General features: G+C 37.5%; 1 protein-coding gene across 2 annotated transcripts; it reads right to left on the bottom strand.

Annotated features, from left to right (window-relative positions):
* Nucleotides 1-299: 299 nt before the first annotated feature.
* Nucleotides 300-12,997, bottom strand: Hyal6 (hyaluronoglucosaminidase 6). 2 transcript variants are annotated; one of them, NM_001024320.1, is made up of 4 exons: nucleotides 12,679-12,965; nucleotides 11,222-12,173; nucleotides 4,261-4,350; nucleotides 300-1,547 (listed from the first exon to the last, which is right to left on the bottom strand). In NM_001024320.1, the coding sequence occupies exons 2-4, from the start codon at nucleotides 12,140-12,142 to the stop codon at nucleotides 1,113-1,115; spliced, it is 1,446 nt and encodes a 481-aa protein (NP_001019491.1). In that variant the 5' UTR covers nucleotides 12,143-12,173; nucleotides 12,679-12,965; the 3' UTR covers nucleotides 300-1,112. The 2 variants fall into 2 exon arrangements, with proteins under 2 accessions (NP_001019491.1, XP_038964029.1); XM_039108101.2 differs by lacking the exon at nucleotides 4,261-4,350 and having other exon boundaries at nucleotides 12,679-12,997.
* Nucleotides 12,998-25,149: the final 12,152 nt, after the last annotated feature.

Genomic DNA, 25,149 nt, shown 5'->3' with positions numbered 1-25,149 from the left:
TGGAATAACTAATTAATGAAGCAATTAATGTGACTGTGAGAATCTGACTTTATGACTTTTCATAAAGTTCTATGTGTGTTCCAGGATGATATCTACCTAATAATGCAAAATTTAAGACATATTAGAGAGGAAAATACCTGTCCTAGCCTTAGAAAACTAATAATAGGACACCACACTCTATTGAGCCTTTGTGAAAACATTGGGTCTTTGTGAAATAAAATTATTTGGATGACAGCTAGGTTATGTCAGGTCACCATAACGAAATTTTCAAATGAATTACCATCCAGTGACAATTAAGAGGCTGTTTGGTTAGAGTGTATTTCAATAAACCAAAAAGTACTGAACAAAAGAATTTCTGACACAAATTCAATTGTGTAGAAAGCTAGTAAAGTTTATCTTTTGATATTGATGAGACAAATGAACTCTGGATAAAGTTAATCCTTGATGAGACCATTTAAAGAGTCATTTTCATCTCCATAGGTGACGATCCTATTGGTGTCCTTCTTGTTGGTGCTGTTGTTTTTGTTATTGTTGTGATTTAAAAGTTCACAATCCCTGGAATGCAGAGTCCTTTCCTCTGGATTTGCTCTTTTTTTTTTATTTCCCAGATACATTCTTTTGGATCTTTCCTATTTTGTTTCTAGTTCCTTATCCCCCCAACCATGCCCCCCAGACAAACTCTCACTATGTTGTCTTGACTGACTTGAGCTCACTTTGTCAGCTAAGCTGGCCTTGAACTTGTCATCTATCTCTGCCTTCCAGGTGCTCATATTATAGGAGAAAACTCTAATATCTGTCTCCCTGATAGTGTTGACTTAATTCATCTGCTCCCTGATTTCTCACTACAAAGGCCTTATGTGATAATCTTTTATAAAATTTCCAGTGCTTTCTAATACCTCCTAATGCCTTAAACCTGTTTCCTCTTAATTCTATAGACTACTATCACCATCATACGTGTCTGTTTATCCTTAACTTCTAATCTCCATGAGATTAGAATTCCAATTACCCACCATGAACTGAGCAACCAACAATGTGTATGAAACTTAAAACTAAAAGTTCTTTAGAAAAGGCTTGCAATCAGAGAAAGATAATGTTTTCTTCTCTTCGGTGTTTTACAGAAAAATTACCATTGTAGTAGGGAATAGGAAAAAATTCATCAGAATCACAAATAAGGCCATGCCAACAGAAACTGCTAAATTAAATCCAGTTGCAGGAACCTTGTTCTTTTGGAGATTTGGAGAGTGAGATCTGCAGGACTCTCCGTGCCAGCCATAGTAACAGTGACACACAAATCCATTCTTCATATTCACTATTGCCTTCAGTTTACTTTTTGGAGAAATGACAAAATTGACACCTTTGCTCGTGACAGAATTCTTTTGGCTATCTTCAGGCATATGCAGATAAAAGGAGGAGTCGGGGGTCTTCCGAATACATCTTCCATGGCTGTTACATAGACTTTGACTACAGAGCTTTGCTGCTGATGTTACATTGAGAGCATAGGGGCCCAATAGCCCATGAACAGTTTGTTGCAAAGATAAGCAAGTCTCCTGTAAGAAAAAAATATAAGAGATGCTTATAGAACAGAACAGAGTCCAGAGAAATAAATTCACATGTATACAATCAAGTGAACTTTGACAAGGGTATCTAGAATACACAACATGGAAAAGATCAACTTGTTAACAAATAGTGTTGGGGGAGGGGGATGATCTAAACAAAGTAGAACCACTCACTTATATAACATACAAACTCACTTATATAACATACAAAACAACAAAAAGTTGCTTAAACTTAAACACACACACACAAAAAAAAACTGATAAAACTTTAAGCAGAAAGTGCTTTTCTTCCTAATTCCTGTCAACTGTGACAGCTTTTTTGCAGAAGACTAAAGGAACAAGAGGAATTATGTCAGACTTAACACTCTACAAACAAAGAAAAAGCAGAATTGTCAGTGGAATGAGAAGATATTCTACAAAGTAAAAGAAAAGATGTGTAAAACCCCTATTTCCCACAGTAACTAGTTACACATCTAGAAGTGACTCAAAAAAACATGCACGATAACTGAAAGGAACAAAACAAACACCAGCACAGCCAAGTTTGATGGTATAGACCTATAACCAGCTTCTTGGGAGGCTGTGGAAGAGAATCACAAGTCTGAGGCTTGCGTGACCCACAGAGTTGAGTTCAAGGCCCTCCCAGACAATGTAATAAGATCTCATCTAAAAACATGAGATAAAATGAAAGCCAGGGATATAGCTCACTGGGACAGCCCTTGCCAAACATATTGAAGCCTCAGGTTCAGTCCCTAACATAGAAAATATGGATAATAAACAGACAGGGACGTGGTGGCACACATCTTTAATCCCAACACTTAATTGGAAGGCAGAGGCAGGTGGATTTCTTTGAGTTCAATGCCAGACTAGTTTATATAGAACGTTCTAGGTCAGTTATATAAAGAGATTTTTGTCTCAAGGGGAATAAAAGCTGGCTAACTCACCTGTACAAAGAAATAGAAAAGACATAAATACATATTTGTAAATCTCAGGGAAAAAATGCAAATCAAAAGTATGATGAGACGTTACCATGTACCCATAAGGTTGGCTACTATCAAGACAAATGTAGAGATTACATGTATCAATTGCGTTGTTTGAAACCCTTTTAGCCTGCTGATTCAAATGGAAAGATACAAGACCTATGGAAAATAGTATGGAAGCTCTTTCAAAGTTAAAAATAGAGCTACCATATGCATGCATATACATGCACATACATATGTGCTCATATACACAGTTATGGGCATACATATTTAGAAAGGTTAAATTATGATCTAGAAGTAGCACCTACACTTCTAGATGCAAAACAGGGCTTCTTTGTGTAGTCAAGAACTGTAACTAACCCGAGTGTCCATCAAGAGATAAATGGGTAATGATCATGTGATACATATACAATCGAATATAATTCAGTCTTTAAAAAATAGAACTAAGGGGGAGTGGAAAGATGGCTCAGCAGTTAAGAGCCATCGAGAGATAAATAGATAGTGATCATGTGATTGATATATATACAATTGAATGTAATTCAGTCTTTAAAAATAGAAGAAGTAAGGGGGTGGAAAGATGGCTCAGTGGTTAAGAGCACTGACTGCTCTTCCAGAAATCCAGAGTTCAGTTGCCAGCAACCACATGGTGGCTCGCAACCATCTGTAATCAGATCTGATGCCCTCTTCTGATGTGTCTGAGGACAGTGACAGTATACCCAAATACTCAAAATAAATCTTTAAAAAAAAATAGAAGATTCTGCCATTTGTGACAAAGCTAAGGAACACAGAAGACATTATGCTGAGTAATCAAAGAAATAGCAAAAAGCACCGCAGTCTGAGCCCACTTATACCTGAGTTATCTAAATTGCCAAATCAATGCACTGAAAGATGCATGCATGCTTAACCAACAAATGTTAGAAATCTGCTGTATAACATGGTATCTATAATCAACAATACTGGATTATGACCTTCCAAATTTGCTATAACATAAATTCTAGGTTAAATATTCTAGCTACAAAATTTTAAAAATATCAAACAACTATTGTACAAATACAATTTTCCTTCCATGTACACTTTTATCATAAGCTACCATCAAAATAAAAAATTGTAAAAAAAAATCTATTCTTCATAATAATAAAATTATTTTCAATTTTTTATAATAACGTGTGTTCGGTATACATAATAGTGTTTATTTGACTAAAATTCCTGCCTTGTGAGTTTAAGTCTAGTACGATTTTTAAATGAAGAAAGTAAGACTGAGGGTAGTTACTTAACACACCTCAAATTATACCCTTAGAATATAATAATCGGCTTCTTACTTTAGGCTGCCCAATTGAAGATTACGCTGGTCCACCCTTCTGTTAGCCACAGTTTAGTATAGAGGTGAGTGATCAGTGTTCATCCCTACAGTCTTTGAACTTTGTTAAAGCCAAAGAAACAAATAATCAGCAGCCAACTGATGTGAGAAAACATTTTTAAATGTTTTTAAATTGTTTTACATGTTTAAGATCACTAGCTAGACAGCAGTTCTCAACCTGTGAGTCGCTATGCCTTTAGTAAACTTCTATCTACAAAAATGTCAATTCATAACAGTAGCAAATTTACCGTTATAGAGTAGCAATGAAACTAATTTGGTGGTTGGGGGGGAGGGGTCAAAGGATCACAGCATTAGAAGGGTTGAGAACCACTGACTAGAATGTAACACTAACAGAGAAATCAACACTGACCTTTGTATCAGAATATTCATATCCTCCCCACAATATTATTCCTGCTGCTCCCAATGCAGCACTTTCACCAATTGTGTGCACTAAGTCCTCCTATAAAAGAGAAGGACCAGGAGAAGTTTTTGTCAAGTCATGTTAACTCATTAAGATTGTTTGTTATTTTTTTAAAAAAAGTATAAAAGAACTGGAAAAGGCGATTTGAGCATTTTAGATTATCTGATAATATTTCAGTATGCCAGGAAATGCTGTAAATAATGAGGCTATAAAAATACATAGATTTTAATCTTTGATCTGGAGTTCTATAAAATATTGTTTAAGATAGACATATAAACATATAAAGACAATACAATGACATAATATCCATATTTAGGAGAGAAATAAAGATATATGAATCCTTGTATATAAACAGAACCAACTGCGACGATAAATTCTCTACTTAAGAGTATCAAGATAGTTCTGCTCCTAAACTCCATAGTGTGTTGAAGGAAAATAAACCACAGTGCCAGGGTGGGATACCTCATTATGTGCTGTCAGTCAGGAAGTCCCTAGAGGCCTTGTTAAATCAGCTCTTACCACCTCTCTTACCTACTTGAGGAGACCCTAGTGATGCAAACAGCATGTATCTTAGTTATAGGATACAGAGAAATCAAGTGAGACTGAACTAGACGTTTTCTCCTGACTGCCTAGATTTTCTAGTCCCAGAGAATGCTGTACGAGCTACTGGTTCACCCATCGGTGAACCCTAGAAATTATAAGACCAACATGCCAGGCAAGATGTGCCCACTATCTTTATGGAGATTACCAGCTGCTTTGCCTGATTGGATTTCAGGCTTGTTCCACAAAAACAAAATCCATGCATGTTGCTATAAACCTGGCCAAAAGCCAGCATCTCTCTAATTGGTATTAAGACTTGATCAGCAGCTCAACAAGAGGGAGACCGTGTCTGGTACCAAAAACTAGCTAACTACTTGGTGACAAATGATAGTGAGGACATGGTTAGTGGAAGAGAATCTTCCACCACTAATTTACTAAACCTTAGAAATCTTTAACAACCCATGCACATTTGTCTTTATACCCATACCTAAGTGTAGTTTTCACCCCTCATCCAAGAAACCTCTCTTTGCAACAGAGACCTTTATTACAACCACAGCCAACCAAAATGCAGAGCTGTGAATCCTTGTCCTAATAGATACCTCCACAACACAAACTCACCCCTAAGGCTCAGGGATCATTGTGGAAGAGGTAGTGGAAAGACTGTAGGAATCAGAGGATCAGGGAGCTTACTGTGAGATTGCATCTCCTAACAGTAGCAGTCTGTACCCATGAAAACTTCACTGACCAAATGTAGATTGAAAAGGATGACTTCTCTCTGTAACAAAGACACTTACTTCAACCATAACTAACCGAATTGCAGAATTGTGGATCCCTATCCTAATATACATCAACAACACTTCCCCACCCCTAATGCTCAGGGAACATTGAACAAAGATGACAGCAATAAACATGTTGAACTGGATGGAGGAAAGCCCATGAGGCCTCAACTCTACACAAAGAACTACCCAAAGGACAAGGCAACTGAAGAAACCTGGGAAAAGGTGAGGGGACCTTCCCCACGGAAGAACACAACAATTGCTTGTCCAGTGCCAAACACCAACCCTGAAAACAAACATATAGGTAGCATTATACGGGCTGAAGAGGTTATACTTAGGAATATATGTATATATACATACATACATAATATATACATATAATAATAATTAGTAAAAAAGGCTGCAAATTTGAAGGAGAGTGGGGAGGGTTAAATAAAAGTATGTGGAAGTGTTTGGAGGTGAAAAAAAGGAAAATGTAATCAAATTATAAATAATATTTTATATAAAAATATTTTAATATTTTATAATCAAAAAGTTTTAAACCCGTGATAAGGAAAGTCAGACTCCATGAGGAAACTGAATAGTATTCTTTATATAATGTAGAACTTCCTTCTAAATATTTATACTTATACTCATAGACAAATGCTACTCCCAAGCTTACCAGAGAAGCTTTATTTTCACTGAAAGGCTTTGTGAATCCAGTGATTCAAGCTGCCCGAGGTGCTGAGAGTACTCAGCCCTAAACATAACTGTTTCACCACCCCTCTAAGGTTCTCAATACAAATATGGATGAAGGCTGCAAAGTTCTACCTTTAAAGTGAGATATAGTCATTCCAAACACGTTATCTAAGCAGCTACAGTTGAGTTTACTGAACAAGCACAAGACTGGACCTGTCAACAGTGAATCATGAATGGGAAGAGCTCATGGACTCTACCCTCCTAACCATTTAACTATTAAGAAAGTCTAGGTGAGTTAGTCATTCATTGTCTCCAGTTGTAACCCAGAGATGAGTCCACCAGGTACCAATGGATAGTTCCAAACCCACAGTCCCATTGACAGCCCTTGTTAAAAAATCAAGATCACAGAACAGAACAAAAGGACCTGAATGTGGAAAAGAGATCTGTAGAAGGGAACAACAGTCACAAGAAAAGGAAGGAAGTATGAGAGGGTAGGGAAGGTATGAGGGTAATCAAAATGTATTATGTAATGTATAAAATTGTCAAAGAACAAATACTATCAATAGAAAAAGACTTACTTATAAGCATTTATTACTAGAATAGTACAAATTTGCAACTTTAGTAAGATATATTTTTGCAGTCATTAAAAAAAAAACATTGGGTAGGGGTATCACTATGGTAGAGATCAAAGATAATAACTAGGGGTGATGGGAGTTGTTTTGTGAAAAATTAGAAGGCCCAACAAATGCAATGATCATCCAAAAAAAAAAAGGAGGGAAGATATTAGAGTCATTTCTAATTTGGACATATAATTCTTATCTACCTGTTGACAAATAATAGAAAGAGAAGAAAGAAGGCATTCAAATGACTTTTAAGTTGAGTGACTGAGTAGATTAGAAATTGAGGAGGAGGTTGTGTTCAGGGTTGTAGGCCAAAAACTAGAAGCAGAATGATAGGGAAAGTAAGGTGAACAACAGAGGAAATGGTCTAAATGTTTTCCTCTCCCATGATGTACTAGAGATTCTTTGAAAATCTGGGCACTCAAGGACCAGATGAGTAAATCTTCATGCCACAACCAAGCTTTCCTACACTCTGGAAAAGCTCCAATTATGTAAGCACTTAGCAAAAATAAGTGTCTCTTATTTGAAAGGCTTGGAACCTGAACTACTTCAAGTTTCTGACTTTCTCAGATTTTATCTTTAGTTTTGTGTGTATGTGGGTGGGGTGTGTGCACATGGGGAATTCCAGAAGAGGGTGTTGGGGCCTGTGGAGTTATGGTGACAGTCAGTTGTAAACTGCCTGATATAGATGCTGGGAATTAAACTCTAGTCTTCTGCAAGGGCTATATGAGCTCTAACTGCTGAAGCATCTCTCCCAATCCTACTCTCATACTTAAAATGTCAACTATAGGCTATCCCCTCTGAACTCTGCTTCATAAACCATATACTCTATCCATCAAAAAGTATACAGTAGATTAAAGCTATTAATAAATTTAATGCTTTCCTGATGTGCATGCATTATTTATCAACCAACAGTATAGATTATTTTTACCTGTTGTCTAAGAAGCATAACTTTTCAATGGGAGCTTTCTTTCAAAGAAGTTTTTGTTGATTCTTTCAAATGTGCCCTGGCAAAAGTCTGGTCTTAGATTTAAGTAATGCGTTACCATTTACATAGTAGAAGAAGTTCATCCCTTGTATTACCTTAAAAATTGCAGATCACAAAGACTAGTAAAAGGATCCCTAAGCAGAAATCCCCAAACCTGAAATGCTCTAAACTCTGAAACTGAACAGATCTGCTGCAACAAGAGAAATATTCTGCATCAGACCTCAGGTGTCTGGTTACAGTGAAAACATAGACACATTAAAACATTCTTAATTCACCATTTATTTTTAAGTGAATCCTTTAGCTTCTTGGATTATTAGTGCTGCTGTTAGTATTAATAACAGTATTATTGACCCTTCATAGTCATTAAATAATTTTGAATGGATAATTATAACCTCTAAAATTAGTTCTTTGAAATGCCCACCCTATTACACGCAATGTGTTTTAACCATGCTCCTTCCCCAACTATTGGATCCCCCTTGTTCAATGTTGTGTCCTCCTTTTCTTTTTTAACCCATCAAGTACAATTTGTGCTCCCCATATACTCTGAGATGTGTGGCAATCAACTGGATCATGGTTAGCCTCCCAGGTGTTAGACTCTAACAAAAACCAACCCTCCCTCTCTCCTAGGAGCTGTAAGTTACTCAGCTCCTCGTCTGGGGCTGAAACTTTGTGTCCACCTCCTCTCTAGAATTCTGTTTGGCTTTAGTTTATGTTGGTCTTGTGCATGCTGTCACAACCACTCTGAGTCCATAAGTGCAAACCCATAAGATAGTTCCTACTATTTTCCTGCTTCCTCTTCTGCAATGATCCCTGAGCCTTAGGAGAAGTAGAAGTAATATATACCACTTAGGTTGAACATTCCATGGTCTCTTATTATTCTCTATACCTTAGCTAGGTGTGAGTCTCTGTATTAATCACCATCCAGTGCAAAAAGAAGCTCATTCTCTTTTTGTTTATTTAGTAGAATAGTAATAGTTCTACTAAATAATAGTAATAGTTCTTCACTAAGTCTTATGATCCATCTAGTTGAAGGTTCTTGATCCCAATAATGGTGTCAAGAATAGCTTTCATCTTGTGAAATAGGCCTTAAGTCTGACCATTAAGTGGTCAGTTGCCCATGATGTTGGTGTTAATATTACACCAATGGGCTTCCTTGCCAGGCTGGTAGTTATTGTAGCTCAAATAGTCTTTTTGCCAAAAGAATTTGAAAAGGTGATATTTGAGAAATCTGTCAGTTGAAGGATCATTCTGTGAAAAGACTTTGGAAAGCAAGAGCTGTGCCTTAAAGTATTCAGAGAGGTGGCTTTTAAAACAATATTATTATTATTATTATTATTATTATTATTATTATTATTAAGTGTGTGTGTGTGTGTGTGTGTGTGTGTAGATACACTGCAATCATGCATGTGTGCAGATTACAGAACAACTTTCAGGAGTTGTTTCTCTACTTCTCTTGTGGGTTATAGGTTGTCACGTCTGCAAAGCAAGGAAGTAATTTTACCTGTTGAACCTCCCACCTCTGGCCCAGACTGGCTTCTGAAATAAAAACTTAGTCTACGTTGTACTTGAAATAGTATTAGAATTAATGGTGTAAAGTTATCCAGAGGCAAAGTAACTCTACATGCATGAACTTCTTAAGAATTAATATTGCCTGAAAATGTAGGTTTCTTTCTGGTACAGAAAGTAGTCCATCAAAAATACTAAAGCAAAATCAAGGTAAAAGTGAATTCATGTTTGAGTCAAAGTGGAATTTTTTTTTACCATAGTGCTATAATTCTTTTTGTCCTTTATTGAATGAACCTACCATTTTGAATAACATTAGTAATCTTGTGATGCTAAAACTAGGTAGTCTAATCAATAACGTATAATAAATATTAGGTTAACAGGTTTTATTCTGAAATCTTATAGGAATAGTTGCTTCTGCACTTAAGTACCCTTACTGTAACATAGTGTTCTAAGGAAATGAACTCTAACAGTCTTATGTTTGTGTTAGTCATTGTAATAATGGAGCTGTTGGCACTCAGGTAGGGTTAGTAATTTTTTTTTAAAGATTTATTTATTCATTTATTATATATAAGTACACTGTAGCTGTCTTCAGATACACCAGAAGAGGGCATTGAATCTCTTTACAGATGGTTGTGAGCCACCATGTGGTTGCTGGGAATTGAACTCAGGACCTCTGGAAGAGCAGTCGGGTGCTCTTAACCGCTGAGCCATCTCTCCAGCCCCAGTAATTTTCTCATGAATCTATCTGCCTAATGGTTACATCCATACAGCAACGCCCCAAGTGACAATCCAGTTGATGGTTGAGCACTTCTAGAATCTGCAAATTCATTATGTCCCAAACGAGTTCACCAAAGAGTTCTAAACTTCATAGTCGGTGCTAAAGCTGAAGATACCCCTGTCCTGGCTTCATTTCCCATTGCTGTGATAAGATATTCTGAGGAGAATAACTCATGAAACAATGTGGTTATTGTCATTCACAATGTTAGGTTACAGCCCAGCATTTACAAAAAAGTCAAGATAGCAAGGACTGCAAGCAGCTAGTCACATTCGGTCACGAACAGACAAATGTCGGATGTCTGCCTGCTTCCCACTCGTCAGTTCACTTCTTCCTGTTTTATTCCATCCAGGATCCAAATCCAGGAAATGCTACATCCCATGTTTGTTCTTCCCACATCTATTAGCAGATTTAAGGCATTTCCCAACAGACATGACCACAGGGCAACCCAATTTAAACAATTCCTCACTGAGAATCTCTTCCCAGGGGATTCCCAGGGGATTGTGTCAAGTTGACAGTTACAACCAATTATCAAAATACCTATTTATATAAACTACTCACTCCGTTGACACTGGTAGCCTATACGATGGACTCCTAAGAAACATTCAATAGAATCCATGCCATCCTTTCAGCAAATATAATACTGTATAATGAAAAGTTCGTTTGATTAATACCTTAATCCCAAATCCCCAGTTTATACACTTCCAGTCTGGAAAACAACCAGAACCTTTACAATAAACTCTTGAGTTCTAAATGAGTTTCTTCGTTTCTTTGTTTCTTTGTTTGTGAGACTGGGTTTCTCTGTTGTAACACTGGCGATCTAAATTAGTTTCTTTTATCTTCTAAAACTCTAGATGGCATGTCTAATCAGTTGTATGGAATTTCAAAATTAAGTTGAATAAACATACTCCTTTAATATTAGAATAACATTTTAATGAGAAATAAATATCACCCAAAGGTTTCTTTCTAAATTTTACATATATTCTATTAACCCTACATTGTTTTTAATGTGACTTTTTTTTCTTACCTCTGACAAAGCTTCAATACTTTGCAAATAAAATGGTCTGGAAAAAATAAAAACTGGCAAAGCATAGTCCTTCCTAGCCTTTTCAGCAATTCTCAGGGCTTCTCTCACTCGAAAATGAACAAATTTCAGTGCATTTATGTCTGATTTTAATATTTTACTCAAATATATGGAAGGATAAAGTGCTGCACTCTTTTCCCACAACCACATGAGCTGGTCATTGCGGAAAATTTCATCGTCTGGGCAGCTACCTGTGTAGAACTCTGGATTTATCCGGTAATCATAATTGTAGCAATCTGGATAGAGATAGAAGCCCCATAAACGCTTTGGTCTCATTTCTAACGCCAACGTGAGAGTGACGTTCATTAAACTTTTTCCAGCATTTTCAAATTCTTGCTGAGCAACTGTTCTCACTTTCGTTTCGGCCCAGTCAGGATGATGGTGGCGAGTGAAGGCTAGCGAGTGGTTTTTATATATTATTCTGCCGCCCCAATTCCTATCCCACTGGGGCCTCCAGCCTTCCCAGTCAATAACAGCAAGTCCTTCTGATCGCCACAAAGAGACAGCATTCGCAATGTCATTGGCGCTTTTCCTGAGGTGCTCAGAGAGGTTCACATTCTGAGGTATTCCACCGTAGAAGGATATTCCATCTTCAGAGAAATAAGGATAATATCCCAGTTCCTTTGGATAAAATACAGCAATAGTGGATCCACTCTGGGTTTCAAAGGGATTGGGAATGATGTTGAACGCTTGAAGATTCATATTTACATCGAAGTTATCTTTACAAAACAAAGTAGGGGCAGCCCAGAAAATGTTGAAAGGTTGGTTCTTGATCACGGGAGGCATTGCTGGTTTGAGAGCGGCTTGAGTCACCAGAACCAAGAGCACCAGTTCACCAAGCTGCGCCACCCACTGGCTACACATGGATTGTTGTTTTCAGCATGACACAAGTGTACTAAAAGCAAAAACAAACAATCACATGAAGAACTCAAATGCCTGGCAAGTTTTAGAGTATAAATTAAATATTTTGAAAGACTTACAGGGTTTATTAACATACTTATTCACGGTGTCATCTGAACAAGAGAAGAGTGAGACTTTTGTTCCCTCCTTGAAATGTTGAAGGACACTTAATGAATACAGAATAGAAATTTCATACAAATCCTCTTCCATGTAAACACTATGTTCATCTATGCAAGCTTGCTTTTTTGTTCTGAATTTAACTTTCTATAATTCTGAGTAAATGACCCAACCCATCATACACCAGCAAGCCTTTAGTGTGAGGCCAACTAGAAAAGGGCATCTCAATACACTGTTACATTTTTCTATTAAAGAAATTCCAAAAACACGGCCACTTGGAAATTAACAGATATAGGCACTTAGGCAAATATTATGTAGAACAAAAAGAAATGACATGTATTAACAAAAAGGAGTACAGTGTATAGAATTTGAAGTATACTGACCTCAAAGGTTTATTTGATTGTTTCCAAACACAGAAGAGTTCCCACAGGAATAGCATAGGGTGACACAGAAACTAGAGATGCCATCAATCATCTGTTGTTGATTGTAGAGTTCGCTAACATCCTTTCTTGGGCACAAAAATGAACATTTAAAAAGTATTATTTCCTTAAGACCACTATTCTTCTATGAAAGAATTGGGCCATATTCTCAGCAGCTAAATTGCAAACAAAATTCAGCCTTTTAGTCACACACACAGTCAGTTAAAACCAAAAACTGCCAAAGAATCTCGCCAGAACATAGGGACTAAGGAGTGACACATCCCAGCCAATCAGAACATAGCCTGAAAGCAACATGGCTGAAACTAGCCAAGTTTCTTTGGTATGTAGTGTACATACTTAAAACTAAGGTTTGCTGGTTAGTTTGGGCTGTTAACTTCACACAATCTAGAATCACCTCGTAAAAGAGTCTCTACTGAAAAAATATCTACATGGAAATTGGCCAGTGGATGTGTCTGCGAAGATTTTTTTGTTTATTGGTGTAGGAGGAGCCAAACCATGGTAGGCCGTACCATGTCATGGGTCGGGCCCTGACCTCTCCAAGAGTAAAGAAAAATAACGGAGCATTAAAAATGCAGACATTTGGTTCTCTCTGTGCTTGACTATGGATATGATGGGACTAGGGACTAGTTCCTGATTGACATCCCAGAAATGACAGACTACGGCCTAGAATTGTCAGGTAAAGAAATCCTTTGTTTCCCGTGTTGCTTTTGGTCAAGATACTTCATCATAGCCAGAAATTAAACCAGAACATAAACATATTGCAGGTTTTCTTTGAAGTAGTCAAATTTTGTCTGTTTTTTAGGAGTTATACATTACTAAGTATATATCTTTTCTTATTTAATCTAACAAATGCTAGAAAAACACACCAACCAAAATCATATATAAATTCTAATAGCATAGCACCCAAAGTTTGTGAAGAAGGAGGAGGAGGAAGAGGGGGAGAAGGAAGAGGAGAAAAGAAAGAAAGAGAAAGAAAGAAAAACAGTCACTTTCCAAATCAGAGGCTATCAGTAGCTTACTCTCAAATATTCTGGATTTTACTGAGATGACAGACTTCATGGACTTTGTATTGTGATACCAGATGGAACCGTAAGTCGCCACATATGGCTCCTTACCCATCACTCTACTCCATCTATAGGATCTTAATGTGAATGTGAATGGGTCCGCCCTATAGAAGAGGGAGGAGTCAACGTTCTCCATCTTTACTGTTCAGGGGAAGTAAGTATACTCACTCTACATAGATAGAGTGCTTCTCTTTCCTTATGTCCTATCTCCATACCAGTGTGTGCTTAAACACCCTTGGAATTAAATTTCGTTGCATGTCGCCTTGCATAAAACATGTTAGAGAAAAGGTGGCAAAAATATAAAAGATAGGCCTGGGGTTGGGGATTTAGCTCAGTGGTAGCGTGCTTGCCTAGCATGCGCAAGACCCTAGGTTCGGTCCCCAGCTCCGGAAAATAAATAAATAAATAAATAAATAAATAAATAAATAAATAAATAAATAAATAAAAGATAGGCCTTAGTAAAATCCAATTTCAAGCTTCTTTTGTAGGGAATTTTAATCTTGTTTTCTGTATATATAAAGTAGTATGGACCCTATCTTTGTCACTAGCCTAGAGCTAATTTATTATTTTGGCCCTCTGTTGATTGGCAACAAACATTTTTCTAACAAAGGTCTAGTATACTAACAAAATTATGTATTATTAATTCCATGAGATTCTTTTCTTTTTTATTCAATGAAAAAAATCTCTATGATTTTCTTACAAGCTATTTTTATTATTTATAGTGTGAAACACAGTTTGTTTTTTCCCATTTATAGCACATGCCTGCACTTGAATGTGTTGGCTCTGATATGTTTTCGACAGTGAACTGAGTCAAGGAATGTGATGACAAAAACAACATTAACTCCACATATTGCAAAAACGTTACAAATCTTTAAAGATAAAACACAAAATTATAAAACAGAGAGAAAAATATTTATCACCTTGGCAAAGAAATGGCTCTCTATGATACAATATCAAAGATACAATGCATGAAAATAGTCATTGATAAGGAGCTTCGCTCATATAATTTTAAGCTGATCTTTTTTCTCTATGTATTTATATCATAGACATTTTTTTCACTTATTGGATAATTTTTATTTACATTTTAAATGTTTTCCTATTTCCTGATTTCCCCTCCAGAAAGCCACTATCACTACTCCCGCTGCTTCTATGAGGCTGCTCCCTCACTCACCCACCAACTCCCTTCCACCTACCTACCCTGATATTCCCCTACACTGAGGCATCTAACCTTGACAGAACCAAGGGCCTCTCCTCACTCTGATGACAGACAAGGCTACATATGCGGATGGAGCCATAGGTACATCTCTGTGTACTCTAGGGATGGTGGTTTAGTCCCTGGAAGTTCTGGGGTGTCTGGTTGATTGATATTGTTGTTTTTCTTATGGGGTTTACAAACCCCTTCAGCCCCTTCAGTCCTTTCTCTAACTCCTCCACTGGAGACCCTGTTCTCAGTTCAATGGTTGGCTGTAAGCATCTGCTTCTATATTTGTCAGGCTCTGGCAGAGTCTCTCAGGACACAGCTATAACAGGCTCCTGCCAGCATGCACTTCTTGGTATCCACAATATTGTCTGGTTTTGGTGGCTGTATATGAGCTGGATCCCCAGGTGGGTCAGTCTCTGGATAGCCTTTCCTTCAGTGTCTGACCCATGCTTTGTTTCCATATTTCCTTCTGTGAGTATTTTTGTTCCCCATTCTAAGAATGTCTGAAGCATTCACACTATGATCTTCCTTCTTCGTGATCTTCATATGGTTTGTGAATTGTATCTTGGGTAATTCAAGCTTTTGGGCTAATATCCACTTATCAGACTATGTGTGTTCTTTGTGATTGGGTTACCTTACTCAGGATTATATTTTCCAGTTCCATCCATTTGCCTATGAATTTCATAAAGTCATTGTTTTTGATAGCTGAGTAATATTCCATTGTGTAGATGTACCACATTTTCTGTATCCATTCCTCTGTTGAAGGAAATCTGGGTTCTTTCCAGCTTCTGGCTATTATAAATAAGGCTGCTATGACATAGTGGAGCATGTGTCCTTGTTATATGTTAAAGAATCTTATGGGTATATGCCCAGGAGTGATATTGCTGGGTCATCACGAAGTACTATGTCCAATTATCTGAGGAACGTCCAGACTGATTTCCACAGTGGTTGTATGAGCTTGCAATCCCACCAACAATGAAGGAGTGGTCCTCTTTCTTCACATGCTAGGCAGCATCTGTTGTCACCTGAGTTTTTGGTCTTAGCCATACTGACTGGTGTGAGGTGGAATCTCAGGGGGATTTTTGTTTGTTTGTTTGTTTGTTTGTTTTGTTTTTGTTTTTGTTTGCATTTCCTTGTTGACTAAGGATGTTGAACATTTCTTTAGGTGCTTTTTGGCCATTCGATATTCCTCAACTGAGAATTGTTTGTATAGCACTGTAGCACATTTTTTTAACCTGGTTATTTGATTCTCTGGAGTATAACTTCTTGAGTTCTTTGTATATATTGAATATTAGCCCTCTATCAGATGTGGGATTGGTAAAGATCTTTTCCCAATCTGTTGGTTGCTGGTTTGTCTTAATGACAGTGTCCTTTGCCTTACAGAAGCTTTGCAATTTTATAAAGTCCCATTTGTCGATTGTTGATCTTAGAGCATAAGCCATTGGTGTTGTGTTCAGGAAATTTTCCCCAGTGCCCATGTGTTCAAGGTTCTTCCCCCAGTTTATCTTCTATTAGTTTGAGATTATACGGTTTTATAGAGAGGCCCTTGATGCAATTGAACTTGAGCTTTGTACAGGGCAATAAGCTTGCATTCTTCTACAAGCTAACCACCAGTTGAACCAGCACCATTTGTTGAAAATGCTATCTTCTTCCAACTGGATGGTTTTAGCACCTTTGTCAAAGATCAAGTGACCATATATGTATGGGTACATTTCTGGGTCTTCAATTCTATGCCACTGATCTACCTGCCTGTCTCTGTACCAATACCATACAGGGGTTTTTTTCCACAATTTTTATTGGATATTTTAATTTACATTTCAAATGTTATCCTCTTTCCCCCACCTAACAACCCACCCTTTCCTGCCTCCTAGCCCTGAAATTTCCCTACACTAGGGGTCCAGCCTTGGCAGGACCAAGGGCTTCTCCTCCCTTTGGTACCCAACAAGACTATCTTCTGCTGCATATACAGCTGGAGCCATGGGATCGTCCATGTGTACTCTTTGGATGATGGTTTAGTCCCTGGAAGCTCTGGTTGGTTGGTATTGTTGTTCTTATAGGACTGAAAACCTCTTTAGCTCCTTCAATCCTTTCTCTAACTCCTCCAATGGGGATCCCATTCTCATTTCAATGCTTGGCTGTGAACATTCCCCTCTGTATTTGCTGGTAGAGCCTCTCAAGAGACAGCTATATCAGGCTCCTGTCAGCATGCTCATTTTGGCATCAGCAATATTGTCTGGGTATGCTGGCTGTATGTATATTGACTGGATACCCAGGAGGGGCAGTCTCTGAATGGACATTCCTTCAGTCTCTGCTCCAAACTTTATCTCCATATTCTCCTATACATATTTTTGTTCCCCCTTCTAAGAAGGACTGAAACATCTCACACTTTGGTCATCCTTCTTCTTGAGCTTCATGGGGTTTGTGGATTGTATCTTGGGTAATTCAAGCTGTTGGGCTAATATACACTTATCAGTGAGTGTGTACCATGCGTGCTTTTTGTGATTGAGTTACCTCACTCAGGATGATATTTTCAAGTTCCATCATTTGCCTATGAATTTCATGATGTTTTGATAGCTAAGTAGTACTTCATTGTGTAAATGTACCACATTTTCTGTATCCATTCCTCCATTGAAGGACATCTGGGTTCTTTCCAGATTCTGGCTATTATAAATAAAGCTGCTATGAACATAGTGGAGCATGTGTCCTTGTTATATTTTGGAGCATCATTTGTGTATATGCCCAGGAGAGGTACAGCTGGGTCATCAAGTAATACTATGTCCAATTTTTTGAAGAACCTCCACATTAATTTCCACAGTGATTGTACCAGCTTGCAGTCTGATCAACAATGGAGGACTGTTCCTCTTTCCCCACATCCTAGACAGCATCTGTTGTCACCTGAGTTTTTGAACTTAGCCTTTTTGACTGGTGTGAGGTGGAATCTCAAGGTTGTTTTGATTTGCATTTCCTTGATGACTAAAGATGTTGAACATTTCTTTAGGTACTTCTCAGTCATTCAATCAATATTCCTCAGTTGAGAATTCTTTGTTTAGCTTGTACCCCATATTTGAATAGGGTTATTTGATTCTCTTAAGCATAACTTCTTGAGTTCTTTGTATACATTGAATAATAGCCCTGTGCCCATGTGTTCCAGGCTCTTAACTATTTTCTCTTCTATTCGTTTCAGTATATCTGGTTTTATGTGGAGGTCCTTCATCCAATTGGACTTGAGCTTTGCACAAGACTATAAGAATGGATCAATTTGCATTCTTCTACATGCTGATAGCCAGTTGAACCAGCACCATTTGTTTAAAATTCTGTCTTTCCCCCCCCCCCAGTATTTCTTTTATTGTTGAGGATAGTTTTCACTATCTTGGGTTTTTTGTTCTTCCAAATGAATTTGAAAATTGCTCTTTCTAACTCTGTGAAGAATTGACTTGGGATTTTGATGGTGGTTTGCACTGAATCCGTAGTTTGCTTTCAACAAGAAGGCCATTTTTATATTGGTCCTGCCAATCCATGAGCATGAGAGATCTTTCCATCTTCTAAGAAATTCTTCAATTTCTTTCTTCAGAGACTTGAAGTTCTTGTTGTACAGATCTTTCGTTTACTTGGTTAGAGTCACACCATGTATTTTATGTTATTTGTGACTATTGGAAAGGGTATCATTACCCTAATTTCTTTTTCAGACTGTTTATCCTTTGAGTAGAAGAAAGTTACTGATTTGTTTGAGTTAATTTTATACCCCGACACTTTGCTGAAATTGTTTATCAGCTGTAGGAGATCTCTGGTGAAACTTTTGATGTCGCTTAAGTATACTATCATATCATCTGCTAATAGTGATATTTTGACTTCTTTTTTTCCAATCTGTATCCCTTTGACCTCTTTTTGTTGTCTAATCGCTCTGGCTAGGACTTCAAGTACTATATTGTGTAGGTAGGGAGAGAGACTGGGTAGCCTTGTCTAGTACCTGATTTTAATGGGATTGCAAGTTTCTCTCCATTTAGCTTGATATTGGCTACTGGTTTGCTGTATATTGTTTTCATTATGTTTATGTATGGGCCTTGAATTTCTGATCTTCCCAAGACTTTCAACATGAAAGGGTGTTGAATTTTGTCAAATGCTTTCTCAGCATCTAATGCAATGATCATGTTGTTTTTTATTTTGAGTTTGTTTATATAGAGGAGTTTGTTGGTAGATTTCCATATTTTGAACCATCCCAGCATCCCTGGGATGAAGCCTACCTGATCATGATGGATGATCATTTTGATGTGTTCTTTGATTCAGTCTGAGAGAATCTTATTGAATATTTTGGCATCAACATTCTTTAAAAATTGGTCTGAAGTACATTTTATTTATTGGGTCTGTGTGGTTTAGGTATAAATGTAATTATGACTTCATAGAACAAATCGAATAGTGTTCTTTCTGTTTCTATTTTCTGGAATAATTTGGAGAGTATTGGTATTAGGTCTTCTATGAAGGTCCAATAGATTTCAGCATTAAACCCATCTAGTCCTGAGGTTTTTTCGGTTGGGAAACTTAATGACTGCTTCTATTTCTTTAGGGGTTGTGGGACTGTTTAGATGGTTTATCTGATCCTGATTTAAATTTGGTATGTGATATCTATCTAGAAAAATGTCCATTTCATCCAGACTTTCCAGTTTTATTGAGTATAGGCTTTTGTAATAGGAGCTGATGATGTTTTAGAATTTCCTCAGTTTCTATTATTATGACTCACTTTTCTTTTTTGATTTTGTGCCTTCTGGTTAATCTGAGTAAGGGTTTATCTATCTTTTTGATTTTTTCAAAAACCAGCTCCTGGTTCTGTTGATTCTTTGTATAGTCCTTTTTGTTTCTACTTGGTTGATTTCATCCCTGACCTTGATTATTTCCTGCCATCTACTCCTTTTGAGTGTATTTTCTTCTTTTTGTTCTAGGGCTTTCGGGTGTGCTGTCAAGGTACTAGTGTATGTTCTCTCCAGTTTCTTTTTGAAGGCACTCAGACTATGAGTTTTCCTCTTAGCACTGCTTTCCCAAACTGTGTCCCATTAAGTTTGGGTATGTTGTACCTTCATTGCCAATAAATTCTAAAAAAATCTTTAATTTCTTTCTTTATTTCTTCTTTGACCAAGTTATCATCAAGTAGTAAGTTGCTCAACTTCCAGGTGTAAGTGGGCTTTCTGATGTTTTTGTTGTTAATGAAGACCAGCCAGTCTATGGTGATCAGTTAGGTGCATGAGATTATTTCTATCTTCCTGTATCTGTTGAGGCCTGTTTTGTAACTGGTTATATGGTCAATTCTGGAGAAGATATTATGAGGTGCTGAGAAGAAGGTATATTCTTTTGTTTTAGGATGAAATGTTCTATGGATATCTGGTAAATCCATTTGGTTAATAACTTCTATTAGTTTTTCTGTGTCTCTGTTAATTTCTGTTTACATGATCTGTCCAGTGATTAGAGTGGGGTGCCTTCCACTATTATTATGTGAGGTGCGATGTGTGCTTTGAGCTTTAGCAAGATTTCTTTTATGAATGTAGGTGCATTTGAAACATAGACATTCAGAATTCAGAGTTCATCTTGGTGGATTTTTCCTTTGATTTTAAAGGGTCCTTCCTTATCTTTTTTGATAACATTTGGTTGAAATTCGATTTTACTAAATACTAGCATGACTACTCCAGCTTGTTTCTTGGGACCATTTGCTTGGAAAATTTTTTACCAGCCTTTTTCTCTGAGGAAATGTCTTTCTTTGTCACTGAGGTGCATTTCCTATATGCAGCAAAATTCTGGGTCCTGTTTACGTATTCAGACTTCGTCTATGTCTTTTTATGGGAATTAAGTCCATTGACATTGACAGATATTAGGGACCAATGACTATTGCTTCCTGTTATTTTTGTTGTTAGAAGTGGAATTATGATTGTGTGACTATCTTCTTTTGGGTTCATTGTAAGAAGATTACTTTTTTGCTTTTTCTAGGCTGTAGTTTCCCTCCTGCTGTTGGAATTTTCCATCTATTATTCTCTGTAGGGATGGACTTGTGGAAATTTATTGCATAAATTGGGTTTTGTCCTGGAGTATCTTGGTTTCTCCATCTATGTTAATTGAAAGTTTTGCTGCACATAGTAGCATGGACTGACATTTTTGTTCCCTTAGGATCTGTATGACATCTGCCTAGGCTCTTCTGGCTTTCCTAGTCTCTGGTGAGAAGTCAGGTGTAATTCTAATAGGTCAGCCTTTATATGTTACTTGACCTTTTTCCCTTACTGCTTTTAATGTTTTTCTTTATTTAATGCATTTGGTGTTTTGACTATTATGTGATGGGAAGAATTTCTTTTCTGGTCCAATCTATTTGGAGTTCTGTAGGTTTCTTGCATTTTTATGGTCATCTCTTTCTTTAGGTTAGGGAAGTTTTCTTCTATAATTTTGTTGAAGATATTTACTGGCCCTTTAAGTTGGGGATCTTCGCTTTCTTCTATATCTATTATCCTTAAGTTTGGTCTTCTCGTTGTGTCCTAGATTTCCTGGATGTTTTGGGTTAGGAGTTTTTTTTATCATTTTGCATTTTCTTTGACTGCTGTGTAAATGTTTTCCATGGTTTCTTCTGCCCCTGAGATTCTTCTATCTCTTGTATTCTGTTGTTGATGCTTGTGTCTATGACCCCTGATCTCTTTCTTAGGTTTTCTATCTCCAGGGTTGTCTCCTTTTGTGATTTCTTTATTATTTCTATTTCCATTTTTAAATCCTGGATTTGTTCAGTTGGTTGTGTTTTCCTGTAATTCTTTAAGGGATTTTTGTGTTTCTTCTCGAAGGGCTTCTTTCTGTTTACCTATGCTGTCCTGTATTTCTTTGAGGGAGTTATTTATGTCCTTCTTAATTTCCTCTAACATCATCATGATGTTAAATCTGAATCTTGCTTTTCCAGTGTGTTGAGCATCCAGGACTTGCTGTGGTAGCAGAACTGGGTTCTGAAGATGCAAAGTGGTTCATGCACTTGACTCTTGCCATCCAGTTGTCTCAGGTGTTATCTAGCCTTGCTGTCACTGACAGTGGCTGGACCTTCGTGTAAGTCTGTGTGTCAGCACTCCTGGCAGAACAGCTCTCTCCCGGCCAGATTTGGGTACCAAGAGTTGTGGCACAGGGTCAGCTCTGGGCTCAGATGAAAACCGGAAGGGTCTGGTCCCAGACTGCTTCTTTTTTTTTTTAAGTTTAGAGAATACTTTATTAGTTTTTGTAATCAAACCCACGTAGATAAGACCTTACATATTTAATACAGTGTGTTACCCCTGTACAAATGGAAAAAACTTAAGTTCAACATTTCTAGACCAATATGGCTGTTAATTTCTGTACAGTGCCAACTCAACACAGTAAACGGGGATACTTTTTTCCAAAGTTGACAGCACAGCTAAAGTTTCAAAAAATTCAAATTATATATCTGTATATATATTTATATTTATATAAAAAGACCAATAATAGCAGTGTGTTATGCATCAACAGCAGCAACAGCTTTTCCAGGTTCTGCAGTCATCTGAACAAAACTGTAGAGACATCCAGCACACTCCATTAAAAAAAAAAAAGTAAAAAAACAAAACCCGAGAAAACAGCACAGTTCTGTTACTCTTGTGGTACCTGGCACCATTTTTTTTTAAATTAGCTTCTCAATCATCATCTGGAAAGAAAACATTCTGAGCAACATCATTAAAAACAGCTCTGATAAAGCATGGTCACTACTACGTATCATAAAGCAGGTACAAGCTATTTTACATACACAGAGGTATGATACAGTACTGTCCTACATCTATAATACTAGAGGATACAATTTAAAAGGCATTATTTGAGACTTGATTCTACTTTTCCAGCAGAGGGCCCAAAGGATGGTGTGACACAGCTTTGTAAAGAAACATACTCTAGACAGGATTTCCTTTCACTAGTGGCACAGTTCTAAGGATTCATTTTCTCCATGAATGTCAGCTAAAACCATTATTAAAAAAATGAAATATCCCTAGAACAAAACCGTATAACCACCGGATTCACATGAAGATGACCTAGTGGAGACAAGCTGGACCTCACCTTACCAACAAGCTATCAAATTTGTTATGTTTAAACAGTGAGACCTCCAAGGAAGGAGATGCCAAGTAGTGCTTCAAAGCTTCGGACCACAATCAAACACAGCATCCTTTTCAACAGAAGCAGAAGCTCATCTGAATATGCTCAAGGATGCTGACATCAACATTTAATCATCTCCTCACTCATCCAGGAAGAAGGGGAGATCAGTTACTACTGTACTTTATTGTGTTCAACCAAATCACCATGTTACAAAAATAGCAAGCTGCCATAATAAAATATAAGGCTCCTCTATCCAGCACCAGATAGCATCATTTTACTTTCAAGCCTACAAATTGCACACTTGTATATAAACCAACCGAAGATGAGGATTGAGAGTTCATCTTGGTGGATTTTTCCTTTGATGAATATGAAGTGTCCTTCCTTATCTTTTTTGATGACTTTTAATTGAAAATTGATTTTATTTGATATTAGAATGGCTACTCCAGCTTGCTTCTTCTGACCATTTGCTTGGAAAGTTGTTTTCCAGCCTTTCACTCTGAGGTAGTGTCTGTCTTTGTCTCTGAGGTGTGTTTCCTGTAGGCAGCAGAATGCAGGGTCCTCATTGCGTATCCAGTTTGTTAATCTATGTCTTTTTATTGGGGAGTTGTGGCCATTGATGTTGAGAGATATTAAGGAATAGTGATTATTGCTTCCTGTTATATTCATATTTGGATATGAGGTTATGTTTGTGTGCTTTTCTTCTCTTTGTTTTGTTGCCAAGATGATTAGTTTCTTGCTTCTTCTGGGGTATAGCTTGCCTCCTTATGTTGGGCTTTACCCTTTATTATCCTTTGTAGTGCTGGATTTGTAGAAAGATATTGTGTAAATTTGGTTTTGTCATGGAATATCTTGGTTTCTCCATCTATGTTAATTGAGAGTTTTGCAGGATACAGTAACCTGGGCTGGCATTTGTGTTCTCTTAGGGTCTGTATGACATCTGTCCAGGATCTTCTGGCCTTCATAGTTTCTGGCGAGAAGTCTGGTGTGATTCTGATAGGTCTCCCTTTATATGTTACTTGACCTTTTTCCCTTACTGTTTTTAATATTCTTTCTTTATTTTGTGCGTTTGGTGTTTTGACAATTATGTGACGGGAGGTGTTTCTTTTCTGGTCCAATCTATTTGGAGTTCTATAGGCTTCTTGTATGCCTATGGGTATCTCTTTTTTTAGGTTAGCGAAGTTTTCTTCTATGATTTTGTTGAAGATATTTACTGGTCCTTTGAGCTGGGAGTCTTCACTCTCTTCTATACCTATTATCCTTAGGTTTGATCTTCTCATTGAGTCCTGGATTTCCTGTATGTTTTGGACCAGTAGCTTTTTCTGCTTTACATTATCTTTGACAGTTGAGTCAATGATTTCTATGAAATCTTCTGCTCCCGAGAGTCTCTCTTCCATCTCTTGTATTCTGTTGGTGAAGCTTGTATCTACAGCTCCTTGTCTTTTCTTCTGATTTTCTATGTCCAGGGTTGTTTCCATGTGTTCTTTCTTGATTGCTTCTATTTCCATTTTTAATTCCTTCAACTGTTTGATTGTGTTTTCCTGGAATTCTTTCAGGGATTTTTGCGATTCCTCTCTGTAAGCTTCTACTTGTTCTCTAAGGGAGTTCTTTATGTCTTTCTTGAAGTCCTCCAGCATCATGATCAAATATGATTTTGAAACTAGATCTTGCTTTTCTGGTGTGTTTGGATATTCCGTGTTTGTTTTGGTGGGAGAATTGGGCTCCGATGATGCCATGTAGTCTTGGTTTCTGTTGCTTGGGTTCCTGCGCTTGCCTCTCGCCATCAGATTATCTCTAGTGTTACTTTGTTCTGCTATTTCTGACCGTGGCTAGACTGTCCTATAAGCCTGTGTGTCAGGAGTGCTGTAGACCTGTTTTCCTGTTTTCTTTCAGCCAGTTATGGGGACAGAGTGTTCTGCTTTCGGGCATGTAGTTTTTCCTCTCTACAGGTCTTCAGCTGTTCCTGTGGGCCTGTGTCTTGAGTTCACCAGGCAGGTTTCCTGCAGGGGAAAAGTTGGTCCCACCTGTGGTTCCAAGGCTCAAGTCTGCTCGCCG

This window comes from Rattus norvegicus, chromosome 4 (genome assembly GCF_036323735.1).
Source record: "Rattus norvegicus strain BN/NHsdMcwi chromosome 4, GRCr8, whole genome shotgun sequence".
Taxonomy (NCBI): domain Eukaryota; kingdom Metazoa; phylum Chordata; class Mammalia; order Rodentia; family Muridae; genus Rattus; species Rattus norvegicus.
Note: the sequence above shows the minus strand (reverse complement) of the source record. Positions and strands in the feature narration are given on the sequence as shown.

What these genes read in the sequence shown, in the direction of transcription:
- Hyal6 (NM_001024320.1), bottom strand. Translation starts at nt 12,142, where the DNA reads ATGTGTAGCCAGTGGGTGGCGCAGCTTGGTGAACTGGTGCTCTTGGTT. An exon ending in GTATTGAAGCTTTGTCAGAG is followed by an intron (nt 4,351 to 11,221) that starts GTAAGAAAAAAA and finishes TCTCTTTTATAG; the next exon opens with GAGGACTTAGTGCACACAAT. An exon ending in ATGAATATTCTGATACAAAG is followed by an intron (nt 1,548 to 4,260) that starts GTCAGTGTTGAT and finishes TTTTTCTTACAG; the next exon opens with GAGACTTGCTTATCTTTGCA.